The sequence below is a fragment of the Mustela nigripes genome, chromosome 5, assembly GCF_022355385.1.
Source record: "Mustela nigripes isolate SB6536 chromosome 5, MUSNIG.SB6536, whole genome shotgun sequence".
In the NCBI taxonomy this organism is placed as follows: Eukaryota; Metazoa; Chordata; class Mammalia; order Carnivora; family Mustelidae; genus Mustela; species Mustela nigripes.
Genome location: NC_081561.1, coordinates 47222297 through 47244072, shown reverse-complemented (window position 1 = coordinate 47244072; position 21776 = coordinate 47222297). Strand labels below are relative to the sequence as shown.

Below are 21776 nucleotides of genomic sequence, written 5' to 3'. Positions count from 1 at the left end.
ATATTTGATTTGCATTTCTTTCACTTCTGTCATTTAAGAGGCATTGTCTAAAAAGAGCTATCAAGTCGATGATGGTTGTTTTTTGGATCTGTAGTACTTTAGAGAATGGCCCGATTCTGTAGAGTGAACCACAAAAGGTGTCCATTGAGTTCTTGGCCCAAAATATCTCCTACTTCCAGTTTTGTTTCTTTACTTTCAGTGAGGATGTGAAAGGATAACACAACACAGGAAAGTTCTAAGCCTTGAAGATGATATCTGATAAAAGGAACATGGAATAAAAAAACTGCAAGCTTTTTGGCTCCTTGTGCCCTTCTCCTTTCCCATCTCTCCTCAAGTGCCATGTGTAACTGGATTCTTTTCTTCCAGAACCACGTGGCCACAGAAAGTTTGTTTTACATTGGAAGGAAGGCTATGTGAAGACCTTTTAGGAAATGGAATGTGGGAAAGGGTTTAGGTGGCATGGTACTTCAGTCGTCACTCCTTTTAACCTCATCTATCCCTCACATATTTAGAGTTTTTTCTCTTACCTGTGATTTTTTGGTTGTGGGTACCCTTAAACCAATATTTCCCTTACTCTGAGAATCAAACTAGCTGAGCCCTTTGTAGCAATCTTGTCTTTCATTTGTCTTAGCCCAAATTTCTATTAATGGGCTATTTTCTTGATGGGTTAGAGAACTCCTGGCTCTTCTCAACATGGGCAGAAAACTTTCTCTATGATAGAGGGGATTGAGACTTGGATGTGGAATCAGTATATGTAGGTTTTAATCTGAGCTTTGCTCCTTATTAATTCTTTGATTTTGGATAAATTAAGAAAACTTTAACCTTAGTTTCTTTATCAAATAAGGGTAATACCTACCTCACAGGGTTGTTGTGAGGACAAAATGAGGTAACATATGTAAATAAGCTCCTTGGAAACTACAAACAATAAAGTAGGGCTATGCAACTCGGAAGTTTTGTTATTCTTGGAGAGTGAACAGGAGAAAATTTTAAAGGGGCTTAAAAGTGACTGCAATGAGAACTTTTAGAAATCTTTTTTGTTCTCAGTAGAACTTTTCTTGAGTTCTCTGTTTTTTAGCTTTTACTTGTTGACTTACATACATTGAATGGGCTTTTTAAAAAAAGATTGTTAATCAACAATAGTCTCACCACCTCTTCTTATCCTAGCATGAGACCAAGCAGCAGGCCAGGATGGCACCACTTGAACTGGGCTTGTTTTCATTTTTTTTTTCATAGACAGAGTGCCACATTAATAGCCATAGTTGGTATTAGGTTTTTGTGTAGAAACCTTGTGGATTTGACTTCTGTGATCCCCTTGCTGATCTGTAGTGGATTGCATCTTTCATTGTTATAATAATTTTAAAAATTGAGTTCTACTTACTGGACATGCATCTCTGCACTTAAAAGTTAACATATTAAAAGCATTTTTTTTTCTTCCTTGGTTTTCTTGTTCATGTGGATAACCCAGAGAATGCCTGAGTCTAAGGTGCCATCCTCTGAGAATCATCGCCCAGAAATGTGCTCTAGCTGCAGTGTTCCTCTTCCCATTGGAGACAGCAGCTCCTCCTCTGGGAGTTGCACCAGCAGTCCACAAAGGATAGTTTCTCAACCTTCTTCTGTTGAGAACCCATTGGAGAACCAGAAAAATGATCAAAGTAATTCAGATATTAAGATCTCTGAGACAGAGACACTTAAACCATCACAAAATTTTCAGACTCTGCCTTCATCTCCAGTTCTGGTCCCCCAAGAATCTTTGGCCTTTTCAGAGGTCAAGGAGGATTTACCTATAGAGTCTTCTTCAGCTTCACAGCATGGACAGGATGCCATCCTTTATCTTCAGACACAAGTGGCTGAGATGTCCCGAGTGATACGTGATCTGCAGTCTAGGAGCTGTTTTAGATTTCATCATTCTAGGCCAAGTGAGAACTCCTCAGTGCCATGGGACATATCCACCTCTAAGGATGAAAATTTATCCACAGTTGATGAAGAAACTGACTGCAAATCCCCCTCAGCTGATGACAAAGGGCAGCCAACTGACCCCAGTCAGTCTAGTTTCACAGGTCTTTTGAAAAGAATGGAACAGAGAGGTGTTATAAAGAGAGTAACATTACAATCTGAAGCAGAATCATGTGAAGGGAAACCTGATTGTATGACCTCTAAGAAACGTTTGGTTCCTCCATTGCATCCTCTTCTGAGAATTGCCACCACTGAGGTTTTTAAAGACCCTGCTGATTGCCATCCTTCTTCCTTCATGGGGCACAGGGTATATCCTGTGGCCAAGGATACCTCTCCTTTCCAACCAAATCCACCAGCTGAGGGCCCTATTGTAGAAGCATTAGAGCACAGCAAAAGAGGAAGCACAACATCTCCTCTAGATTCTACCTCAAAAGAAATGGAGGTCATGGGTTGTAGATTCTACCATGCTGCTTCCATTGCAGCCCGAGCTGCTAGCTACATGGCCTATATGACTCAATATCAGCGTAAACTCTGGGAAGATATGGAGGATCTCGTTCATGACCCAGAGTTTGATCGTGGAAAAGCAAGATGTATAATATCTGATGGTATGGATGCCGGACTTTGGCAACTTTGTACTACTAGAGACATAATGGATTCTGTAGTCAGAGTTATGGCAATGGCAATAGACTACAGAAGACAAGCATGGCTCCGACTTACATCTCTCACTAAGAAAACCCAGGAGAAGATCTCACACTTGCCCTTTGATGGTACTTCCCTCTTTGGACAAGATGTGAATGCTGTTGTTGCAGAAGAAAACAGTATTAAGGAAAATGATTATAGAGACCACAACAAATACTATAACCAACATCGATACTTTTATAGTCATGATCAGAAAGCACATTATCACAATAGAGGATATTCCAAAGGAGATTGGTACAAACCTCGCAACCATCCTTATAGATACAGAAAAAAGGGAGAATCTCCAGAACGCCACGGGTACAAGAATTAATAGCCTGTTTGCGTTCAGCAGCATAGTCATCCAAGATCCTATTTTACTTGCTACTCCCCACTCAAACAGGATCTGCAGGTAGGAGGTCATGTCAGAAACTGATGCATGTCTGGAATTATCACAGCTAACATTTAAATTCTAGACTTTTCAAGTGGATATAATAAAGAGACTCATGTCTTATTGGCCAAGTGAGCAGTAGAGACTTTCACCTAAGTAGGGTTGGACAAAGGTTTACTTATTATTTCTGGTCCAAAATAAGTTCAGATGAGGGTACTCAGGAATCTGAATCCTCTTATGATTAAAGAAAAATATAAAGATCTGTTCCTCAGGAAAATCCTACTGATAAACTGAGGACTAGCTGATTTGGGGTCTGGAAATAACCTACTGTTAGATCCTTCATTTTTAGGTCATCAGTGCTTCCTTGTTCAAGCTTCAGCTTGTCAGATCTTCACAAAATGATAAATCTGTTGTACTGTGTTTATGTCAGGATGATCAACTTATCAAGAGTCCATACTACTCTCAAGCTGTCTTAGACTTCAGGATCAATCATGAAGCTGTATGTCAAGAACTGGAATACAAATCAAATTTTGCCAAATCCAGTTCGTTTCAGTGGGATGGCTAGATGTTACAGGTCTACTGTGGACACCAATTGGAAAAAGACTTTCCTTCCTGTAACATCTCTAGAAATTTTCACAGTAACTATCTTCATCGAGACCAATGGCTACCATGTCATTACCATTCAGAGCCACATGTGAGAGAATTCTTTATCATCACACCTAAGTCTCTGACCTATCAAGCTCTCAGATCTAAAGAAGCTTTGAGACCGAGGCATGGTGTTCTCTCAAGATACTCTGGGCTTTTCAGCAAGATGACCTTCTTAAGCTACCTTCTAAACAGTTGACTTTCTTGAGCTTGGTAATCCATCACAAAAAAGATGCATACATTAGTGCCCTGGATATAAAGGATGTTATACCATCCAGGCATGCAAATCTGAACTCTTTTAAGAGAATTCCAAACATGCCTGACAATCTGGTCCTCTTATTGCAATAAAGAGGGATGCCATCAAACTAGATGATACTAAGAATCCTTAAGTGTTCAGTATTACTGTGGATGTCGTAAAGAGAACATCTCGCACAGCTCTGTTTCTGGATATTTATTTAAATGATGATATCCATTAGAGATTTCTTAAAAGTCTGAAATCAAGTTTACTGTTCTTCGTTTACTGTTCCCTTAATCTAGTCAGACTCATCAATAGAGACGACTATCTTTTTGCTCCCAGTTGGTTCCATTAATAGTTCTTCACAGTTCTGGAACTGGCAGCAGATACCTCAATTGTATATCTCACAGTATCTTTTTAAAATCTCAAGGCAGTGGCTGTGCAGTATACCAGCCCTTAGATCCTCGATTTTGCAGCATGACTTCAGAAATGGAGAAAGTGTCAAGTTTGAGGGGTCTGAATACATCACCTAGTATTATTTGCTTGGCAGCCAAAAAAATTTTTTTTATCAACAGATTTAAAATTTTGTAACTTGGTTTGTCATACATCTGCATTTATTTCACCTGCTTGATCAAAATATTTTGAGTCTACTGTTAGTGGAATATAACACTGTTTTAGGATTCATATGGTTTCTATTTCTTGCCATAGTTCTTACACAGTGGTGATTGACATTTTCCCTAGTGCCCCACTTTCTGATGGTTGAAGCTCATTCCCCGTCCACTGTAACTATCTTCAGCACCCTTTTTACTACTTTCTCTCCCCATTTGTGCTAGAGGTTGAAGGTGCAAGCATACCTACTTAGAAGAAGCTATTTTATTTTGTCAGTAATTTCAGAGTACTATGTTGGTCCTATTTGTAAATTAAGCCTAAAAAACAGGCTTGACAGAGGAAATCATCTTGCAAACATTTACTTTTATTTTTGTATATTTTCCACAGTGTTTTACCTCTATCTTTTTTAGGTCCTTGCCAGTGATGTAGAAACTCTTTCATATTAAACTCCAGAAGATTATTGATTAACTACCCAAAAAGAAATAAGGGTCTAAAAAATCATTTAGATTTTTATAGTTTACGATATATATTGCATCCGTCAGGCAGTCTCATGTGCCCTTGACATGGCACTGTAGTTTCTTTTATGAAAGGACTAGTCACAGATGAACTTACTGGAGAGAGACCTTGGAACTGTTCTATGTGGCTGCACAGTTATACCTAGTTAGCTAAGGCTACTTCAGACTGTTCCCACTTTTCCATTTCTCTCCTTTCTTTCCCTGAATTAGATACTGGGTTACAAATGTGATGATTTTTGAGGTACTCTTATTTTCCAAAATCCAAACCAAAATGATGCTTGAAGACATAATTCTTTGAAACTACTTTGGCATTTCCACTTAATATGCTCTTCCTCATAGATTCTTTGTTTTTAATTCTGGTCAGAAAAAAAGAACAAAATTCACCACCTTAACCATTTTTAAGTGTACGGTTCACTAGTATAAGCTGTATTTACATTGTGTAGCTCCTCCTTAAATATTTATAAAACAGCATTGCTGTTCTCTTCCTCTTGTGTTATTTGTGTTGCTCAGTGTTAAAGTAACATTGCTTTGCCATTCTCTGATTGATAAGCTCAAGCATCTCCAGAGAATTTTCCTAAAAGTGGAGAGGTATTGAGGAGTCATCAAATTGTTGATCTGTAGATAACTTCTGAAGGGGATTTGTCAGTTCAGTCGGGACTGTCAGAATGCGGTAGAATGGAAACAGCTTTTAGCTGTAGATTAATCAGTCTCTTGATTGCAGAAGAAACATTCTTAACCTGTTTGTTTACTTTAAAATCTTTCTCTGGCATACTTGAATGGTGGTGGTGTTATAAAACTAAAAATGGGGCCCTGATGTAGGGAGACAACCCCCAAAGCATATGGAACTCAAAATTAAATAAGTTTTCATATTGTGCCTGCCACAGAATTCTCCATTGGGCGAACCTTAGATGTTTAAATATCTCTAGATTTTCTGGGATGCTTTGGGATAATTGCAAATTTAATGATTTGATATTCTCAGTGGGGATGCGTCTAATGATCCTTTTTCTTCAAAGTGTTATTTCTCCACTAGACATAAAATATATGTGAAGACTATGATTTCTTGCAGTTTCTGTGTACAGAGAAATTGTTTCCATTTGTTATATGAAGTGCCTTTTTAAATTTCACCCTATTGTTTAAAACTTAACATTTTGATGTCTTGCATATGTTGCTGGTGATATTTATGAGTTCTGTATAGTGATTTTTTTAATCTTGTAGTTTATTCATCATCTGTACAATTGCACTATCTAAATGTACTCTCCTTCTGAATGTTAATTTGTTTTCTTTATAGCACTGTTAATCCATTTCAGAAGGTTGTAGAGTATGACCCTCCCCCTTTATTTAAGTAACTACACAGTAGTTCTTTTTAGTTATTAGGGATTGGCTCAGTTTCTGAGCATTAAGGCAGCTTTGTTTTCTATCTGCAGGTTCTAGGTTTTCTGATTGAGTCATTTATCTCAGACTAACCTTGTTCTAAGCCATGGTAGCACAACTTATATTTGATAAGTGGATGTGTTTACTTGGTAAGAAGAAACAAGGACATTAGGAAAAGCAGTAAATTTGCTGACACTTTATCCTTTCTTTTTAGTGACAGCTTCCTTATTAGTGTAATTGCATTTAAACTTTTTTTTTTTTTTTAACTGCATGGCAACTTCTTTGTAATTCCATTTTAATTACTTGGCCCTCAAAATGACATTTTGAGGGGAACATAAACTCTTTCGGGATACTTGGATACTATTTAGTATATTATGTTAGTACTATACTAATAATTTACTGAATGATACCTAAGTGACCTGATTGATAATGTCCTTAAGGGCCCAATACATCAGGATAACCTCTCAGGTACTAAAAATGAGGAGGTTGGAACAGATACAATCCAGAATCCCTTCTAGCTACAAAGTTGGATAGAGTTAAATGCCATGGATGAACAGAGTTAAATGCCACATTCACTGTTGAGGATATAATTTAGTGGGATTCTGATGAAGGTTAGAAATTATGGACTAGATCTTTGTAGAAATAGTTTAAAAATTGCAATAACTGAAAACTTTTTTTTTTTTAATGTGAGGCATATTTTGCCCCAGACTTGCACTGTTTTAGGTTCCCTTGTCTTTTGAAATTTACCATTCTTAATGTTAATGGCTAGTCCAGTAATTGATTGTGATATATACATGTCATTTCAGTTGGCCAGGTCCATTCTTAGTTATTTTGTGGATACAGAAACCAATCAATTCTTCTGTCTTTCACTTAAGAAAATACACAGGTGGAAGTTATTATTTAACTGATGATGATCATTATTGAATGAAAATCTTTTAGTTATTTTTCAAAAAATAATGAGTTTTGTAAGCCATTAAAATATTCTTTTAAGGAATTTCCCTTCCTGGATGAATGATGAGAATATTGTTTTATTAAATCTTTTTTTCTCCTATTGATTAGTGGGATAATATTTTTATACTACTTTGTGTTTTCAGTTGCTTGACTTTGTAGTAATGAAAACTTTTTTATAGCAGTGTTTGGTACCATTGAGATATCTTTTACTGGAAATTATGTTTGCTTCTGGTGGGATGTATCTGGAAGTGATCACAGTCCAACCATTTCCTTTTGATGTTATCATATTAGTTCATTCTCTATATTGATCTTTTCTTCCCCTTAATGTAACACCTCTTTCTAGAAGGATGTCTGATCTTCCCTTAGTATCTTTGATGTAGATTATATTTTCTATTCTACCAGTAAATACTAGCCAGGATTTTGATGTGGCTTTGTATTTGTGTACTTAAATACAAATGTCTTCAGTATTATTGTAAGAGATTTTCTAGTTTTCTCTTTTGTCCTTTTTTTTTTAAAAGCAGCCAGTTTAGTCTCTGGAACTATTATTTCCTGGCTATTGAACTTCAGTCAGTTTTTAATGCTTTCTTATTTAATGGTAGTCTTATTTTTCTCATTTTGCATAGTTTCACACAAATGTATTACTACATATGGTTTACGGTTAATTGCATCTTCTCATAAAAATTCTAAGCCCATCACCATAAAGTTATAGAACAGCTCTGACATAAACTGTATCTAAAAATTAACCAGTTTTCTCTAAGTCTTAAGGGCTTTACCTATTTTATTGAGATAACTGTCTATTTCAAATGATGTCTTGGATTTTCTGATGCCTTGTCAAGAATTCAACAAGAATTCTCAGGTTGTCTGTACTTTATTTTCTTTTAGGACTCTGGAGATCTCTCGGCTTGTATTGAGTTTTCTAATATTTCTAAGTATATTCCTTGGTAGCAGTGAAAGTAAATCCTTTATATCTAGTTGTATTTTAAACTCTCCTTTGATCATAAATGCTTCAAGTGCTATGAATTCTGTTAGTAGTCTCCTTATAAGACCTATTTTCATATGCGATTTTTTCCTGTCAGCTATGTATCCTATGCCTTCTGTTTTCTGTCATTGCCTGTAAGAGTAGCTCTGTCATGTTATTCAGTTTTGAGCACTACAATTAGACCTCTTGTCAACTCACACTTTTATCTGTGATAATTATGTTTTGCACTACTTAGTGTGCATTTAACACTAGTACCCTACGTTTGTGGTCCCTTTATCTGTACCACTTTTAGTTACTAGGGCAACATGATGTGGGTGATTGGGGGGGAAGCATTTTCAAAGTCACTTGAACAGTCTCAAATTTTCAGATCCATTTTTTTTTAACATATTTAATTACATTAAACATCCTCCCGTTAGGTGTGAAGCCCTTTTTGCCTTGGTTCAAGTATAGTCAGTGTTTAACTAGCCTCATTTAGATTCTTAGCAAGAGTTGCATGCAAGTTGGTCTTTGTCTAATGCCTATAACAGCCCCTGTTTACTTTTAGCAAGAATATATTTTGAGATCTTGGAAGCACCTTTATAGCCTTGGGCCTAAGGGTTGTCTTCCTGCCTGGCAAGCAAGTGGAGGAGAGAATTTTCATTTATAGAGCTCACATTTACTACACTATGTGCTAAAATTTACAAGTTATTCTTGAGGAAGAAATTCACCCTTATTTTGCAGATGAAAAAATGAAACATTAAGTATGTTGCTCAAATGGTGGAGCCTAGCTTTTGAATATTAACTATTTTCCTCCACAGTCTCAGTTTAGCATTTTACTAGGCTGCCTCTTCATATTTTTCAAGGCTCAGTTCAAGTCTTAACTTCTCTGATAAGCTAATTTGACCTATACTAATCTTTTTCTTCCCTAAATTTTATGTTTATGGCTATATTCTTATTCCTCAGTACTTGATGTCTTACATTAACTAATTCTTGGTCATTTTGCTTGTCAGATCAGAAACTCTTGTTTTCCCGTTGAAATTTCACTGTGTGGGACTAAGACTGTTCTTGATGTATAGTCATTGACTTGTTTCACGTATTCTGTTCTTTTTCGGCACTAATCATTTTAGTCCATTTTTGCTTGTTTTTTTCTTTTTCTTCTACCTTTTTTTGTTATACCGTTTTGTTTCAGATACATGCTTAAGGTGGTTGTTTTTTTTTTTTTCCAGATTCTTTAGGATATTGGGTAGGAAGGAAGGTGGTATGGTGCAGAGCACATGGTATTTAAATTCTAAGACCTTGGTCTGAGTATTAGCAAGTCAGTTACTTTCTGAGCCTCAGTTTTCCTACTCTCAAATGAGGTAATGCCTGGGAATACTTTGGAATTTCAAAAGCCCAGTACAGGTTTCTTTTCTTTCATAGTGTGCTTTTTCTACACACATAGATATATTATAACTGTGGAATGGTATTGGATATAAATACAGATACATTTTAAGATGTATATTTAGTAGCATGTAGTAGGTTCATATCATCAGATCATGTTCCCCTTGTTTACAGTTTTTAAGGCTCAACTGTTAAGCTATATTACAAGTTCATCAATGGATTAAGTCATTGAAAGACATATTTAAAGTAAAATAGTCTCTTTTCTCAAGTGCAGGCTAAGAAATGCTCATAATAAACAGTAAGGAAATAAAGAGAATGTAGAATGAAGAGCTAGGTTATATAGGAATGTGTATATGATTTTTGATGGTTGCTGTTTTGTCACTTTGTGTCTATATTGGCAACAATCTTCTATCATAGTTTTCAGTACCTATGTACAGGCAGGCACTGAGGAAGGTGTGGAGGAACCTGGTTAATAAGAGATGGTATATTCTCTTAAGAGAAAGAAATACCAATATAATGTAACTGTTCTGTTTAGAGGAATGCCTGCAGTGAAGTTGGAACAAAACAGAAGGCCATTTAGAGGGATCAGGGAAAATTTTCCTACTTAGCAAATACTTGAGCTGAGGCTTGCATGTTGCAATCATGTTGATTGAAGAGCTAGTTGGACCAGAAGGGAATTAGGAGCCAGGCATTTAGATGAATCAGTGCATACAAAAGCATGTGAAACATTGTGTCTGGTTTCAGAATTATAAGGAACAGACTTTATGGGGGACAGTTGGTAGATACTAAGTTGAAGAAAGAGGATTAATTACCCATGAAAATGTATTGGTTCCAATCTATTCAAAATGTACCAAGTTTGTGTAGCTGTTATGTGTAAGGTCATAGAAGTAGTCTGTCCAGAGTTCGCTTTGTACCATAGTCCCCTGTGGTCAGCTAGCGCAATTCTTTTTCTTCCCTGAGCTGAGCCAAAGGAAGGCTTTTCAGTCAGTGTCCCTCTAGTCCCAGGAACAGCTCAAGCAGTGAAAAAGAACTGAGACACTAGTAGAGAACAACTTTGAAGATGAACAGGATGATGGCACTGAAGTGAAATGTTGTATGGGTATACAGTTGCATACTTCAGGACCTCCTATTGACATTGTGTTCTCAGTGTAGCTAAATGTGGTTCATTTCCCTGTTCATTGGGTTACAGATAATTTGAGGGTAGACTTGGGGGAAATGAAGATATTTCTAAAAATGTTGCTTCATTGGAGTTTGGAGATGTTGTATTGAAGAAAGACCTGTGAACCTTGTGCCAGTGGTATCTCCAGCAGCACCCAAAACACATTTTGTCAATTTCCTGTTTGTTTTTCTGTGATTTGAGTTTCTTTTTTTGTTTTTGTTGCCACTTTCACCTTTTCTCTTTTCTTTTCATAATTCATCCTTATTCTTGCTGTGCCAGAGTTATAGCAGTGGCATTCAGGGTTAAAATTGCAACTCCCCTTTGCTACTTCAGAGGTACTTTTTTTTTTTTTTTTACTTCAGAGGTACTTAAAAATTCTCAAGTTCCAGTTATGGTTTTGTTCTGTTGTGGTTTTGGTTTTTTATGGTCCTGTACTGAAGGAGAATCAAAGTCATTCTTCCTAGGAGGGGATTTTTATAAGTATAGATATTGGCAGTTTACCCAAAAGACAATACAGGAAGAAGAATCTTATTTAACAGGTTTGGTGGTACTAGTCTTCTTAACTAAGTAAAGTTCTTTACGGAATGGGGTATATCTATATGTATGTTTTTTAAGTTTGCCATATAAAGCAGATGTTATGTGTACTTTGTATTTGTAAACAATAACCAGTTGGGGGTGGGAAGATGGTTGCTTTGTACAAAAGGGTTGTTTCCTGGTTCCAAAGCTTTGCTGCTGGAGATGGTAAATAAATATTGTACTGCTTTGCTGTGTTTATCCCTTCTGCTCTCTCTGTATTTGAATATAAAATACTTAAGAAAAATTGTTGCTTTTCAAAATGTTATTTTGGGATGTGGTTTGAGCCATGAGTTGGGCAGAAGGGGTTTCTGATAAACAGAACTTCAGGGAGGGTAAACTTCAGAGCAAAATATGTGCCACAGCTTTGTGATGGGCAATAATAAGCAGGCTTTGGAATTTGAGTTTGTGTGGAATAAAGCAGTTGTTTCAGGAATTATATTCAAACCAAAAGCACTGGTTAGATGGATAGCTATGATTAATGATTTACAAAGTTAATTCATTCCACTATCACAGTTGGTTTCTCCTTTGAGCTTTCTTTAAACTTGGGGTTCCCTTTACACAGAAGATAAGGATGATGGCCAGAATAATCAATCTCCATTGGATGCCCTGCTGACTAGTGTCAGCTGAGATTCAGGGAAATTCTATAACAATAGCAAATAAACCTCTGCCTTGGATTATTCTCTACATCCCCTCTTGCTATACCTCCCCCTCTGCCTCCTACAAAATTCATCTTCCCTTATTACTGGCTTTTCTGTAGCCAGAAAAGTGCTTTTGGTGAGTCAGATAGGGAACTGGGTTGTTGTGATCACTTCTCTGGATAACTCTTCTCATGGAGTGTTTTCTCCTAATTTATATCACCCTGTACAGAAGTGAGAGTTCATTTCATGGGGAAGATCCTTTGACTATATTCATGCTTCCATTTAAGAAGTAATTTTGGGGACGCCTGGGCGGCTCAGTTGATTGGACAACTGCCTTCGGCTCAGATCATGATCCCGGAGTACCGGGATCGAGTCCCACATCGGGCTCCCAGCTCCATGGGGAGTCTGTTTCGCTCTCTGACCTTCTCCTCACTCATGCTCTCTCTCACTGTCTGTCTCTCAAATAAATAAATAAAATCTTTAAAAAAAAAAAAGAAGTAATTTTGTATAATGCCAAATTTGATTGTTACTCAAAAACTAAAGTGCTTTTTAGAGATTAGTAGTGATTTTAAAATAAAAAAATCAGTTGCTTATTATAAAAAGGCTCAGTGGTATAATGCCACAAGCTATTGTAAAATGATAATTTCATCTGTGAAACCCTGCCTTTTTCAATATTGTATTTCTAGAAAATGCTTTACAAAAGCAGAATTATTCCTTTAATTTTGCATTTCCTTTGACTTGATATTGGCAAGTATTTTTAGAAAACTGATTTAGCTAGTTATGGCAGTTGGGAAGTGACTAAGAAGCTCAGCCTTTGGGTGAGCAGGTGAATGAAGGGTGAAATGAAAGATCAGCCTCTATTTAATATTTGAAAAAAATTTATTCATGGACCTTAAAAAGCTTTGTTCAACAGAGTAGAGCCCATTTTTTCAGCATTCAGTTCTAAGCCCAGTTCTTAACTGCCAAAGGGGGGTTGTCAAGTATATGGCACTTGGCTTTTTAAACCATAATACACTGCAGGATGAGAGTGAATGGTTTAAGAAACAGGCATTTTCTAGGTGTAGGTGACTTCTCAAAGAAAGCCCACCTATGAAATTCAAGTTTGGTTTTTTGGTTTTTTTTTTTTTTTAAAGATTTAAAAAATTTATTTGACAGAAATCACAAGTAGGCTGAGAGGCAGGCAGATGGAGAGGGAGAAGCGGGTCAGAACCAATTTTAAGCAGGCTCCCCGCTAAGCAGAGAGACTAATGCGGGGCTCCATCCCAGGACCCCGAGATCATGACCTGAACCAAAGGCAGAGGCTTAACCCACTGAGCCATCCAGGTGCCCCCAAAATTCAAGTTCTTATAAAAATTTATTTTTGGGACACTATTAGCTTCCATGCAAATAAATATAGTAAACATTGCAAAGTTACCTTGTTCACTGGAAAAGTTAAGAATCTTGCTTTCTAGTCTTATGTCCCAAACAGGAAAAGAGGAAAGTCAGGTATAGCTGAATAAGCTAATATTTTCAAGTTTCAATTTTTAATTTGCCTAATTGTACTTTTTTTATTTTTAAAGATTTTATTTATTTATTTGACAGAGAGAAATCACAAGTAGACAGAGAGACAGGCAGAGAGAGAGAGAGAGAGAGGGAAGCAGGCTCCCTGCTGTGCAGAGAGCCCGATGCGGGACTCGATCCTAGGACCCTGAGATCACGACCCGAGCCGAAGGCAGTGGCTTAACCCACTGAGCCACCCAGGCACCCTGAAATTTTTTTTTTTTTTAAAGATTTCATTTATTTATTTGACAGACGGAGATCACAAGTAGGCAGAGAAGCAGACAGAGAGAGGAGGAAGCAGGCTCCCTGCTGAGCAGAGAGCCCAAGCGCCCTGAAATTTTGTTAAAAAATGTTTATTACGTGTGCTAATTGTAGAAATACTAGAAAATGGAAATTAAAATTTCTCCATATAGAAACAATGATTGTTAACCTTTTGATTTCTAGCCTTCTAGGTTTTACTTACATGTTATAATAAAAGATAATATTATTTTCACTTAAATATTAGTGAGGGAAAGAAAACATTGAAATATAGACAGATTGTAGCTTCATTGATTAGTGGTATTTTGTGCCATTTTTTCATTAATTTGTTGATACCGTTATGATTTATTTTATAATTCACATAGAAAGTAGATGAGTTTCACATTAATGTTAGAAATTTTAATAGTTTCCAGAAAATATTTGTTAGCTCACTAAACTTGATTAGGAAATGAAAGTATTAATTATGTTGGTGAAAGTTTTGTCTGAATGGTGGAATTTGCATTGAATGTGACTTTTTTAAAAGACTATTTATTTGACAGAGATCACAAGTAGGCAGTGAGAGAGGGGGAAGTAGGCTCCCTGCTGAGCAAAGAGCCTGATGTGGGGCTTGATCCTAGGACCCTGAGACCATGACCTAAGCCAAAAGGAGAGGCCCAACCCTCTGAGCCACCCAGGCGCTCCTGAATGTAACTTCTGATGCTCTTTTGTGATCTGGATTTTGAGTTTATGGTCAGAACCAATTTTAAGTTCAACTGAACTGATTTCAACTTCCCTGGTGGTCTAGTGGTTAGGATTCGGCGCACTTTCTCAACTGAACTGATTTCAAGTTTGAAGTGTTATCAGTTTATAGCAAAGAGAAAAATCAAGGTAGTGCAGCTCATAAAGCTAAATTTGTTTTGGGGGCCTGGGTGGCACAGTTGGTTAAGCGACTGCCTTTAGCTCAGGTCATGATCCTGGAATCCTGGGATTGAGTCCCACATCAGGCTTCCTGCTTAGCAGGGAGTCTGCTGCTCCCGCTGACCTCTTTCATGTTCTCTCTTTCTCTCTCACTCAAATACATAAATATTTTTTTAAAAAAATCTAAATTTGTTTTCGTTTAAAATGAGACTATTAAGGGAAATTTTAAACTATTACCTTGGGGTATTACTGTGCCTTATTCTTTAGAAATGATGGTAATCATTGATATTAGTTTCTTTAAAAATGCCCTTACTTGGGGCTGCCTGGGTGGCTCAGTTGGTTGGGCGACTGCCTTGGGCTCGGTCATGGTCCTGGGATCGAGTCCCACATTGGACTCCCAGCTCCATAGGGAGTCTGCTTCTCCCTCTGACCTTCTCCCCTCTCATTCTCTCTCTCACTCTCTCTCTCAAATAAACAAACAAACAAATAAATAAATAAATAAATAAATAAATAAATAAAATCTTTTTTAAAAAATGCCCTTACTTGACAAAATAATGGAATCCTTTGCCAGGCTTTCCTTTTTTCTTTGCCCCCAGTTCTGTTGACCCATTGAATTCTATCATTCCAGATTAGATCTCTTAAGAAAGCCCTCTTCCTTTCCTGCCCTCTTCCTACTTCTAGACTTGGAATTTTTGCTGTAACTCTACCATACCACATTAAAACTTAAACATTAAAAAAAAAACAAACTTAAACATTTTGTCCTCAAGAACAAAAGAATTCTTGCTTTCTCCTATATAGGCATACCTTGGAGATATTGTGGGTTTGGTTCCAGACCACTGCAATAATATAAATATTAAGTGTGTAGGAGTATTATGGCTAAAAAAAAAACACCTTAATTTAAAAATACTTTATTGCTGGGGCGCCTGGGTGGCTCAGTGGGTTAATCCTCTGCCTTCGGCTCAGGTCATGATCTCGGGGTCCTGGGATTGAGCCCCACATCGGGCTCTCTGCACAGCAGGGAATCTGCTTCCCCCTCTCTCTGCCTGCTTCTTTGCTTACTTGTGGTCTCTCTCTCTCTGTTACATGAAGAAATTTTAAAAATTTTTTTAAATCTTTAAAAAAAAATAAAAATACTTTATTGCTAAAAAATGCTAACTATCATCTGAGTTTTTGGTGAGCCTTAACCTTTTTGCTAGTGGAGGGTCTTGCCTTAATATTGATGACTTCTGACTGACCAGGTTGGTGGTTGCAGAAAGTTGGGGTGGCTGTGGCAATTTCTTAATACAAAACAGTAGTGAAGTTTACCACATCAATGAACTGTAGCTTTCAGGAATGATTTCTCTCGCATAGTTGTGTTCTAAATCCTTTGTTGTCACTTAAACAGTCTTCACAGCATCCTCACAATGAGTAGATTCTATCTCAAGAAACCTCTTTGCTCATCCATAAGAAGCAGTTTCTCATCTGTTCAAATTTTGTCATGAGGTTTCAGCAATTTAGTCACATCTTTGGCTCTACTTCTAATTCCAGATCTCTTGCTATTTCTACCACATCTACAGTTATTTCCTCCATGGAAGTTTTGAACCCCTCAAAGTCATCATGAGGTTGGAATCAACTATTTTCAAACTCCATTAATGTTGATGCTTCAACCTCTTTCCATGAATCCTGAAAGTTCTTAGCAGCATATAGAATGGTAAATCCTTGCTGGAAGGTTTTCAGTTTTCTTTGCTCAGATCTTTCAGAGTAATCACTGTCTGTGGCAGCTTACATTCTAACAGAATGTACTTCATAAATAGTAAGACTTGAGAGTTGAAGTTTTTCCTTGATCCTTGGCCTACGGAATGAATGTTGTGTTAGCAGACATGAAAACAACCTTCTCTTACTGTACATCTCCATCTCCATTGGGTGACCAGTCCATTGTCTGTGAGAAGTCAGATTTTGAAGGAATGTTTGTTCTGAGCAGTAGGTCTCAAAAGTGGGCTTAAAATATTCAGTGAACCATCATGTAAACAGATGTGCTCTTATCTTGGCCTTACTCCATTTATAGAGCAGAGACTGAGTTGAGTTAGCATAATTCTTAAGGGACCTAGAATTTTCAGAATGGTCAACGAACATTGATTCCAACTTAAAATGTCACCAGCTGTGTTGGCCCCTGACAAGAGAAGCAGCCTGTCCTTGTAAATTTTGAAACAGGCATTGACTTCTCTAGCTATGAAAGTCCTAGATAGCCTCTCCTTTCCAATAGAAGGCTGTTTCATCCATATTGAAATTCTGTGGCTTAGTGCAGCCAGCCACCTTCATTAATTTTCTCAGCTAGAGCTTCTGGGTAACCTGCTGTAGCTTCTACATCAGCTTCTGCTGCTTCATCTTGTACTTTGATATTATGAGGCAGCTTTTCCTAAGCCTCATGAATCAACCTCTGCTAGCCTCAAACTTCTCTTTTTCCTTATTCTCTATTTCCTTATTCTCCGAGCCGTCAAAGAATTGAAGAGTTAGGGCTTTGTTCTGGATTGGGCTTTGGCTTAACAGAATGTTGTAGCTGGTTTGAGCTGTCTAAACCACTAAAACTGTCTTCATATCAGCAGTAAGGCTGTTTTGCTTTCTCTCATTCATGTATTCACTAGAGTAGCACTTGTACTTTCCTTCAAGAACTTTTCCTTTGCATTCAAAACTTGACTGTTTGGCCCAAGGGGCCTTGCTTCCAGCCTACCATGGTTTTCAGTATGTTTTTTCCACTAAGCTTAATCATTTCCAGCTTGTAAAATGATAAATGTGCAGCTCTTCCTTTCACCTGAACACTTAGAGGACCATCCTCAGGTTACTGATTACCCTAATTCCAAATATTTATAACTCAGGAAATAGGGAGGCCGAAGGAAGGGGAGTGAGACAAAGGAATGAACAGTGAATGGAGCCATCTGAACACAATGTTTATGCAATCTTATAGGGGTGCAGTTCATGGCACCCCCAAATCAATTATAATACTAACATCAAAGATCACAGATTGCTGCAACAAATATAATGATAATGAAAACTTTTGAAATTTCTCAATTACCAAAATGTGACACAGGCCTGAACTGAGCAAATGCTGTTGGAAAAATTGTACCAATAGACTTGCTGGATGCAGGGGTGCCACAGACCTTCAATTTGTTAAAAAAAAAACACCAAAGAAAACAAAAAAACAACACCATATCTGCAAAAGCACAGTATAATGAGGTATGCCTATACATGCTTAACTTTCACGGGTATGTGTACTCAGGGATTTTTAAAAGATTTTATTCATTTTATTTGACAGAGACAGAGGTAGGCAGAGAGGCAGGCAGAGAGAGAGGGAGGAGGAAGCAGGCTCCCTGCCAAGCAGAGAGCCCGATGCAGGCCTTGATCCCAGGACTCTGGGATCATGACCTGAGCCAAAGGCAGAGGCTTTAACCCACTGAGCCACCCAGGCGCCCCTTAACCATATTATTTAAAAAAAAATTTTTTTTTAAACCACTGTATTTTTTAAAAAATTTTCATAGTTACTGAATTAGAATTTTCCTTTTAATGTTTTTCTGACTCCACAACTTTCTCCTTAATTCTATGAAGATCCCACTCAACTTTCCCAGTAGGAGGGGAGGGGTTAAGAAAAACTCATGCAAGGAGTGATCTAACATAGAGGTAAACAGACTCTCCCCTCCCGGTATCTTTAAGATGTTCCTATTTTTCGCCCCCAAAATAAATATGTAGATAGCATTTGCTATCACTGTGGACTCAATAGTATTCTAATATGGAGGTTAATCCACAGTGACCCAAGCATGAGCTTCAAGAAGAATGACTGAAAATCCTATAGCTGCTAACATTTTATTCTTACCATTTTTTTTAAAGATTTTATTTATTTATTTCACAGACTGAGATGGCAAGTAGGCAGAGAGGCAGGCAGAGAGATGGGGGGAAGCAGGCTCCCCATGGAGCAGAGAGCCCAATGCAGGGCTCGATCCCAGGACCCTGGGATCATGACCCGAGCTGAAGGCAGAGGCTTTAACCCACTGAGCCACCCAGGTGCCCCTGTTCTTACCATTTGTATACTGAGAGCCAATTCCACTTCTAGCTTGAGAATTTACGGTCTAAAGTCTGACCTCAGAAAAGCTCTTATTAAAAGCTCTAAATGCTTATTAATACTACAGGCTTTGGGGAAGATTGGCAAATCTAACCTAAGAAGAACAGTCCTAGAATTTTGTGATTTCACATTAAATTACATTTCAGTATTTTAACACTAATGGAATAGCGTAATACTCCCAAACCTAAGACTATGGTATTCCCTTTTCATCCTAATTCTACAGGAAACATTTAATATCCTTTCATCTAGCCTATAGCTTTGGTTCTGCAGTTGGATCAGTAACAAGATGTCCTGCAATGAGTGTTTTCCCCCTTGCTTTCTGATAAGTTAAAATTTGTTTCTGAACATACTGATTCTTTGAATTACCTATTATACTTTTATGCAAAATAAGGTCTTCTGTGACCTAATAGGTAAAATCCCTAGTGTGTATTTCAATATCTGTGGTCTCTGTTTTTCCAGTGTGTATGTGTTTGCTCAGAATCACAGAAGTATGTAATTTAATAAGATCTAGAGGCTGCCCCTCATCTTGGATCACTAACAGTGGAAATCCAAGGGATTTGGCTTTCTGGAGAGAGTGAGTGTTCATAAATAAACCATTAATCGTGCCTGGCATTCACCAGCAGTCTTGACCCAGAAACCTAAGTTGTGATGAAAAAATAATTATGAGTATCACCCCCTGCCACATATAATTAATTTTTCCCCATTTTAGGGGAAAACTTTATTTTAAATATTTCATTTTTCTCATAAATGATAGATGTTTCAAAGCTGAAGTTCATTCTTTCTCTAGATCTACCATTCATTCCTTTTTATCTACTCCTAGCAGATTGCCTTTCTAATTATATATAGGTATTCTATATAGGTAGCCTATATAGGTAGCCAGAGTGGGTGTTTTGGTTTGGTTTGGTTTGGTTTGGTTTTGGTATTAAGAACAAAATGGAGGGGTGCCTGGGTGGCTCAATAGGTTCGCCTCTGCCTTCTGTCCAGGTCATGATCTCAGGGTCATGGAATCGAGCCCTGCTTGGACTGTCTACTCAGCGGGGAGCCTGCTTCCCACCCCCCTCTTTGCCTCCTTCTCTGCCTACTTGTGATCTCTCTCTGTGTTAAATAAATAAATAATTAAGATCTTAAAAAGAAGAAGAAGAAGAAGAAGAAGAAGAAGAAAATAGAAACTTTCCCTGTGGAGGAAGAGAAGGAAACCAAACTCAATTTTGAATGTCTTTTTGAATTCAGTATCAGAGCTTTAGGTCTTTTGAGCTCTTCGGAGTCATGACAGATGTTAAATAGATCAGAATTATTTGGGAATCACAGAAGTAATCTTTTTTATTAACATAACCACATAGTATTAATTAAAAGATAACATGGCCTACTGATAGCTAAATATGAGGAAAATAATTTTAACAAACAGTAATACTAACAGGTTTTGCTTATTTGACCACCAAAGAGTAATGTTCTAGGGCTAGAGATTAATTTTAGAGTGAAGTTGAAGCGATCTAAACAAATGTTTAAATGCTGATTAAAGGGTTAAATAATTTACCTTCCTAGTCGTTCATTTGGTTAAGCGTCTGCCTTTGGCTCAGGTCATGATCCCGGGATCCTGGGATCTAGCCCCACATTGGTCTCCGTGCTCAGCAGTGAGTCGGCTTCTCCCTCTGCCTCTCCCTCCCCATGCACACACCCTATCTCTCTAATAAATAAGTGAAATATTTTTTTTTTAATTTTTTTATTTATTTGACAGATAAAGATCGCAGGTAGGCAGAGAGAGAGGAAGGGAAGGAGGCTCCCGGCCAAGCAGAGAGCCCGATGCAGGGCTCAATCAAAGGACCCTGGGATCACGACCCGAGCCGAATGCAGAGGCTGTAACCCACTGAGCCACACAGGCGCCCCTAAAATCTCTTTTTAAAAATTTTTAAATTTTTTTATTAATGTATAATGTATTATTAGCCCCAGGGGTACAGGTCTGTGAATCGCCTGGTTTACACACTTAACAGCACTCACCGCAGCACATACCCTCCCCTATGTCCATAATCCCACCACCCTCTCCCTATCCACCTCCCCCCAGCAACCCTCAAGTTTGTTTTGTAAGATTAAGAGTCTCTTATGGTTTGTCTCCCTCCCGATCCCATCTTGTTTCATTTCTTCTTTTCCTACCCCCGAAACCTCCCCACATTGCATCTCCATTTCCTCATATCAGGGAGATCATATGATAGTTGGCTTTCTCCGATTGGCTTATTTCACTAAGCATAATACCTTCTAGTTCCATCCACGTCGTTGCAAATGGCAAGATTTCATTTCTTTTGATGGCTGCATAGTATTCCACTGTATATCTATACACCACTTCTTTATCCATTTATCTGTTAATGGACATCTGGTTCTTTCCATAGTTTGGCTATTGTGGACATTGCTGCTGTAAACATTCGGGTGCACGTGCCCTTTTGGATCACTACATTTGTATCCTTAGGGTAAAGACCAGTAGTGCTATTGCTGGGTCATGGGGTAGCTCTATTTTCAACTTTTTGAGGAACCTCCATGCTTTTTTCCACAGTGGTTGCACCAGCTTGCATTCCCACCAACAGTGTAGGAGGGTCCCCCTTTTTCTGCATCCTTGCCAGCTTCTGTCATTTCTTGACTTGTTAATTTTAGCCATTATGACTAGTGTGAGGTGGTATCTCATTGTGGTTTTGATTTGTATTTTCCTGATGCTGAGTGATGGGGAGCACTTTTTCATGTGTCTGTTGGCCATCTGGATGTCTTCTTTGCAGAAATGTCTGTTCATGTCCTCTGCCCATTTCTTGATTGGATTATTTGTTCTATGGCTGTTGAGTTTGATAAGTTCTTTATAGATTTTGGATACTAGCCCCTTATCTGATATTTTGTTTGCAAATATCTTCTCCCATTCTGTCAGTTGTCTTTTGATTTTGTTGACTATTTCCTTTGCT

At 37.8% G+C, this 21776-nt stretch overlaps 1 protein-coding gene across 5 annotated transcripts in view; it reads left to right on the top strand.

Moving 5' to 3' along the window:
* ZNF451 (zinc finger protein 451) overlaps window positions 1-21776 on the top strand; it is a 94823-nt gene that overhangs the window by 8839 nt on the left and 64208 nt on the right. Inside the window, exon 4 of one of the 5 annotated variants that reach the window (XM_059400196.1) lies at window positions 1466-11616. The exons of the other annotated variants lie outside the window; for them this stretch is intronic. Within the exon in view, the coding sequence (XP_059256179.1) occupies window positions 1466-2962 (1497 nt within the window). The 3' untranslated portion in view covers window positions 2963-11616. Of the gene's footprint in view, window positions 1-1465; window positions 11617-21776 lie in introns of those variants that run through there. 5 annotated transcript variants of the gene reach the window in all.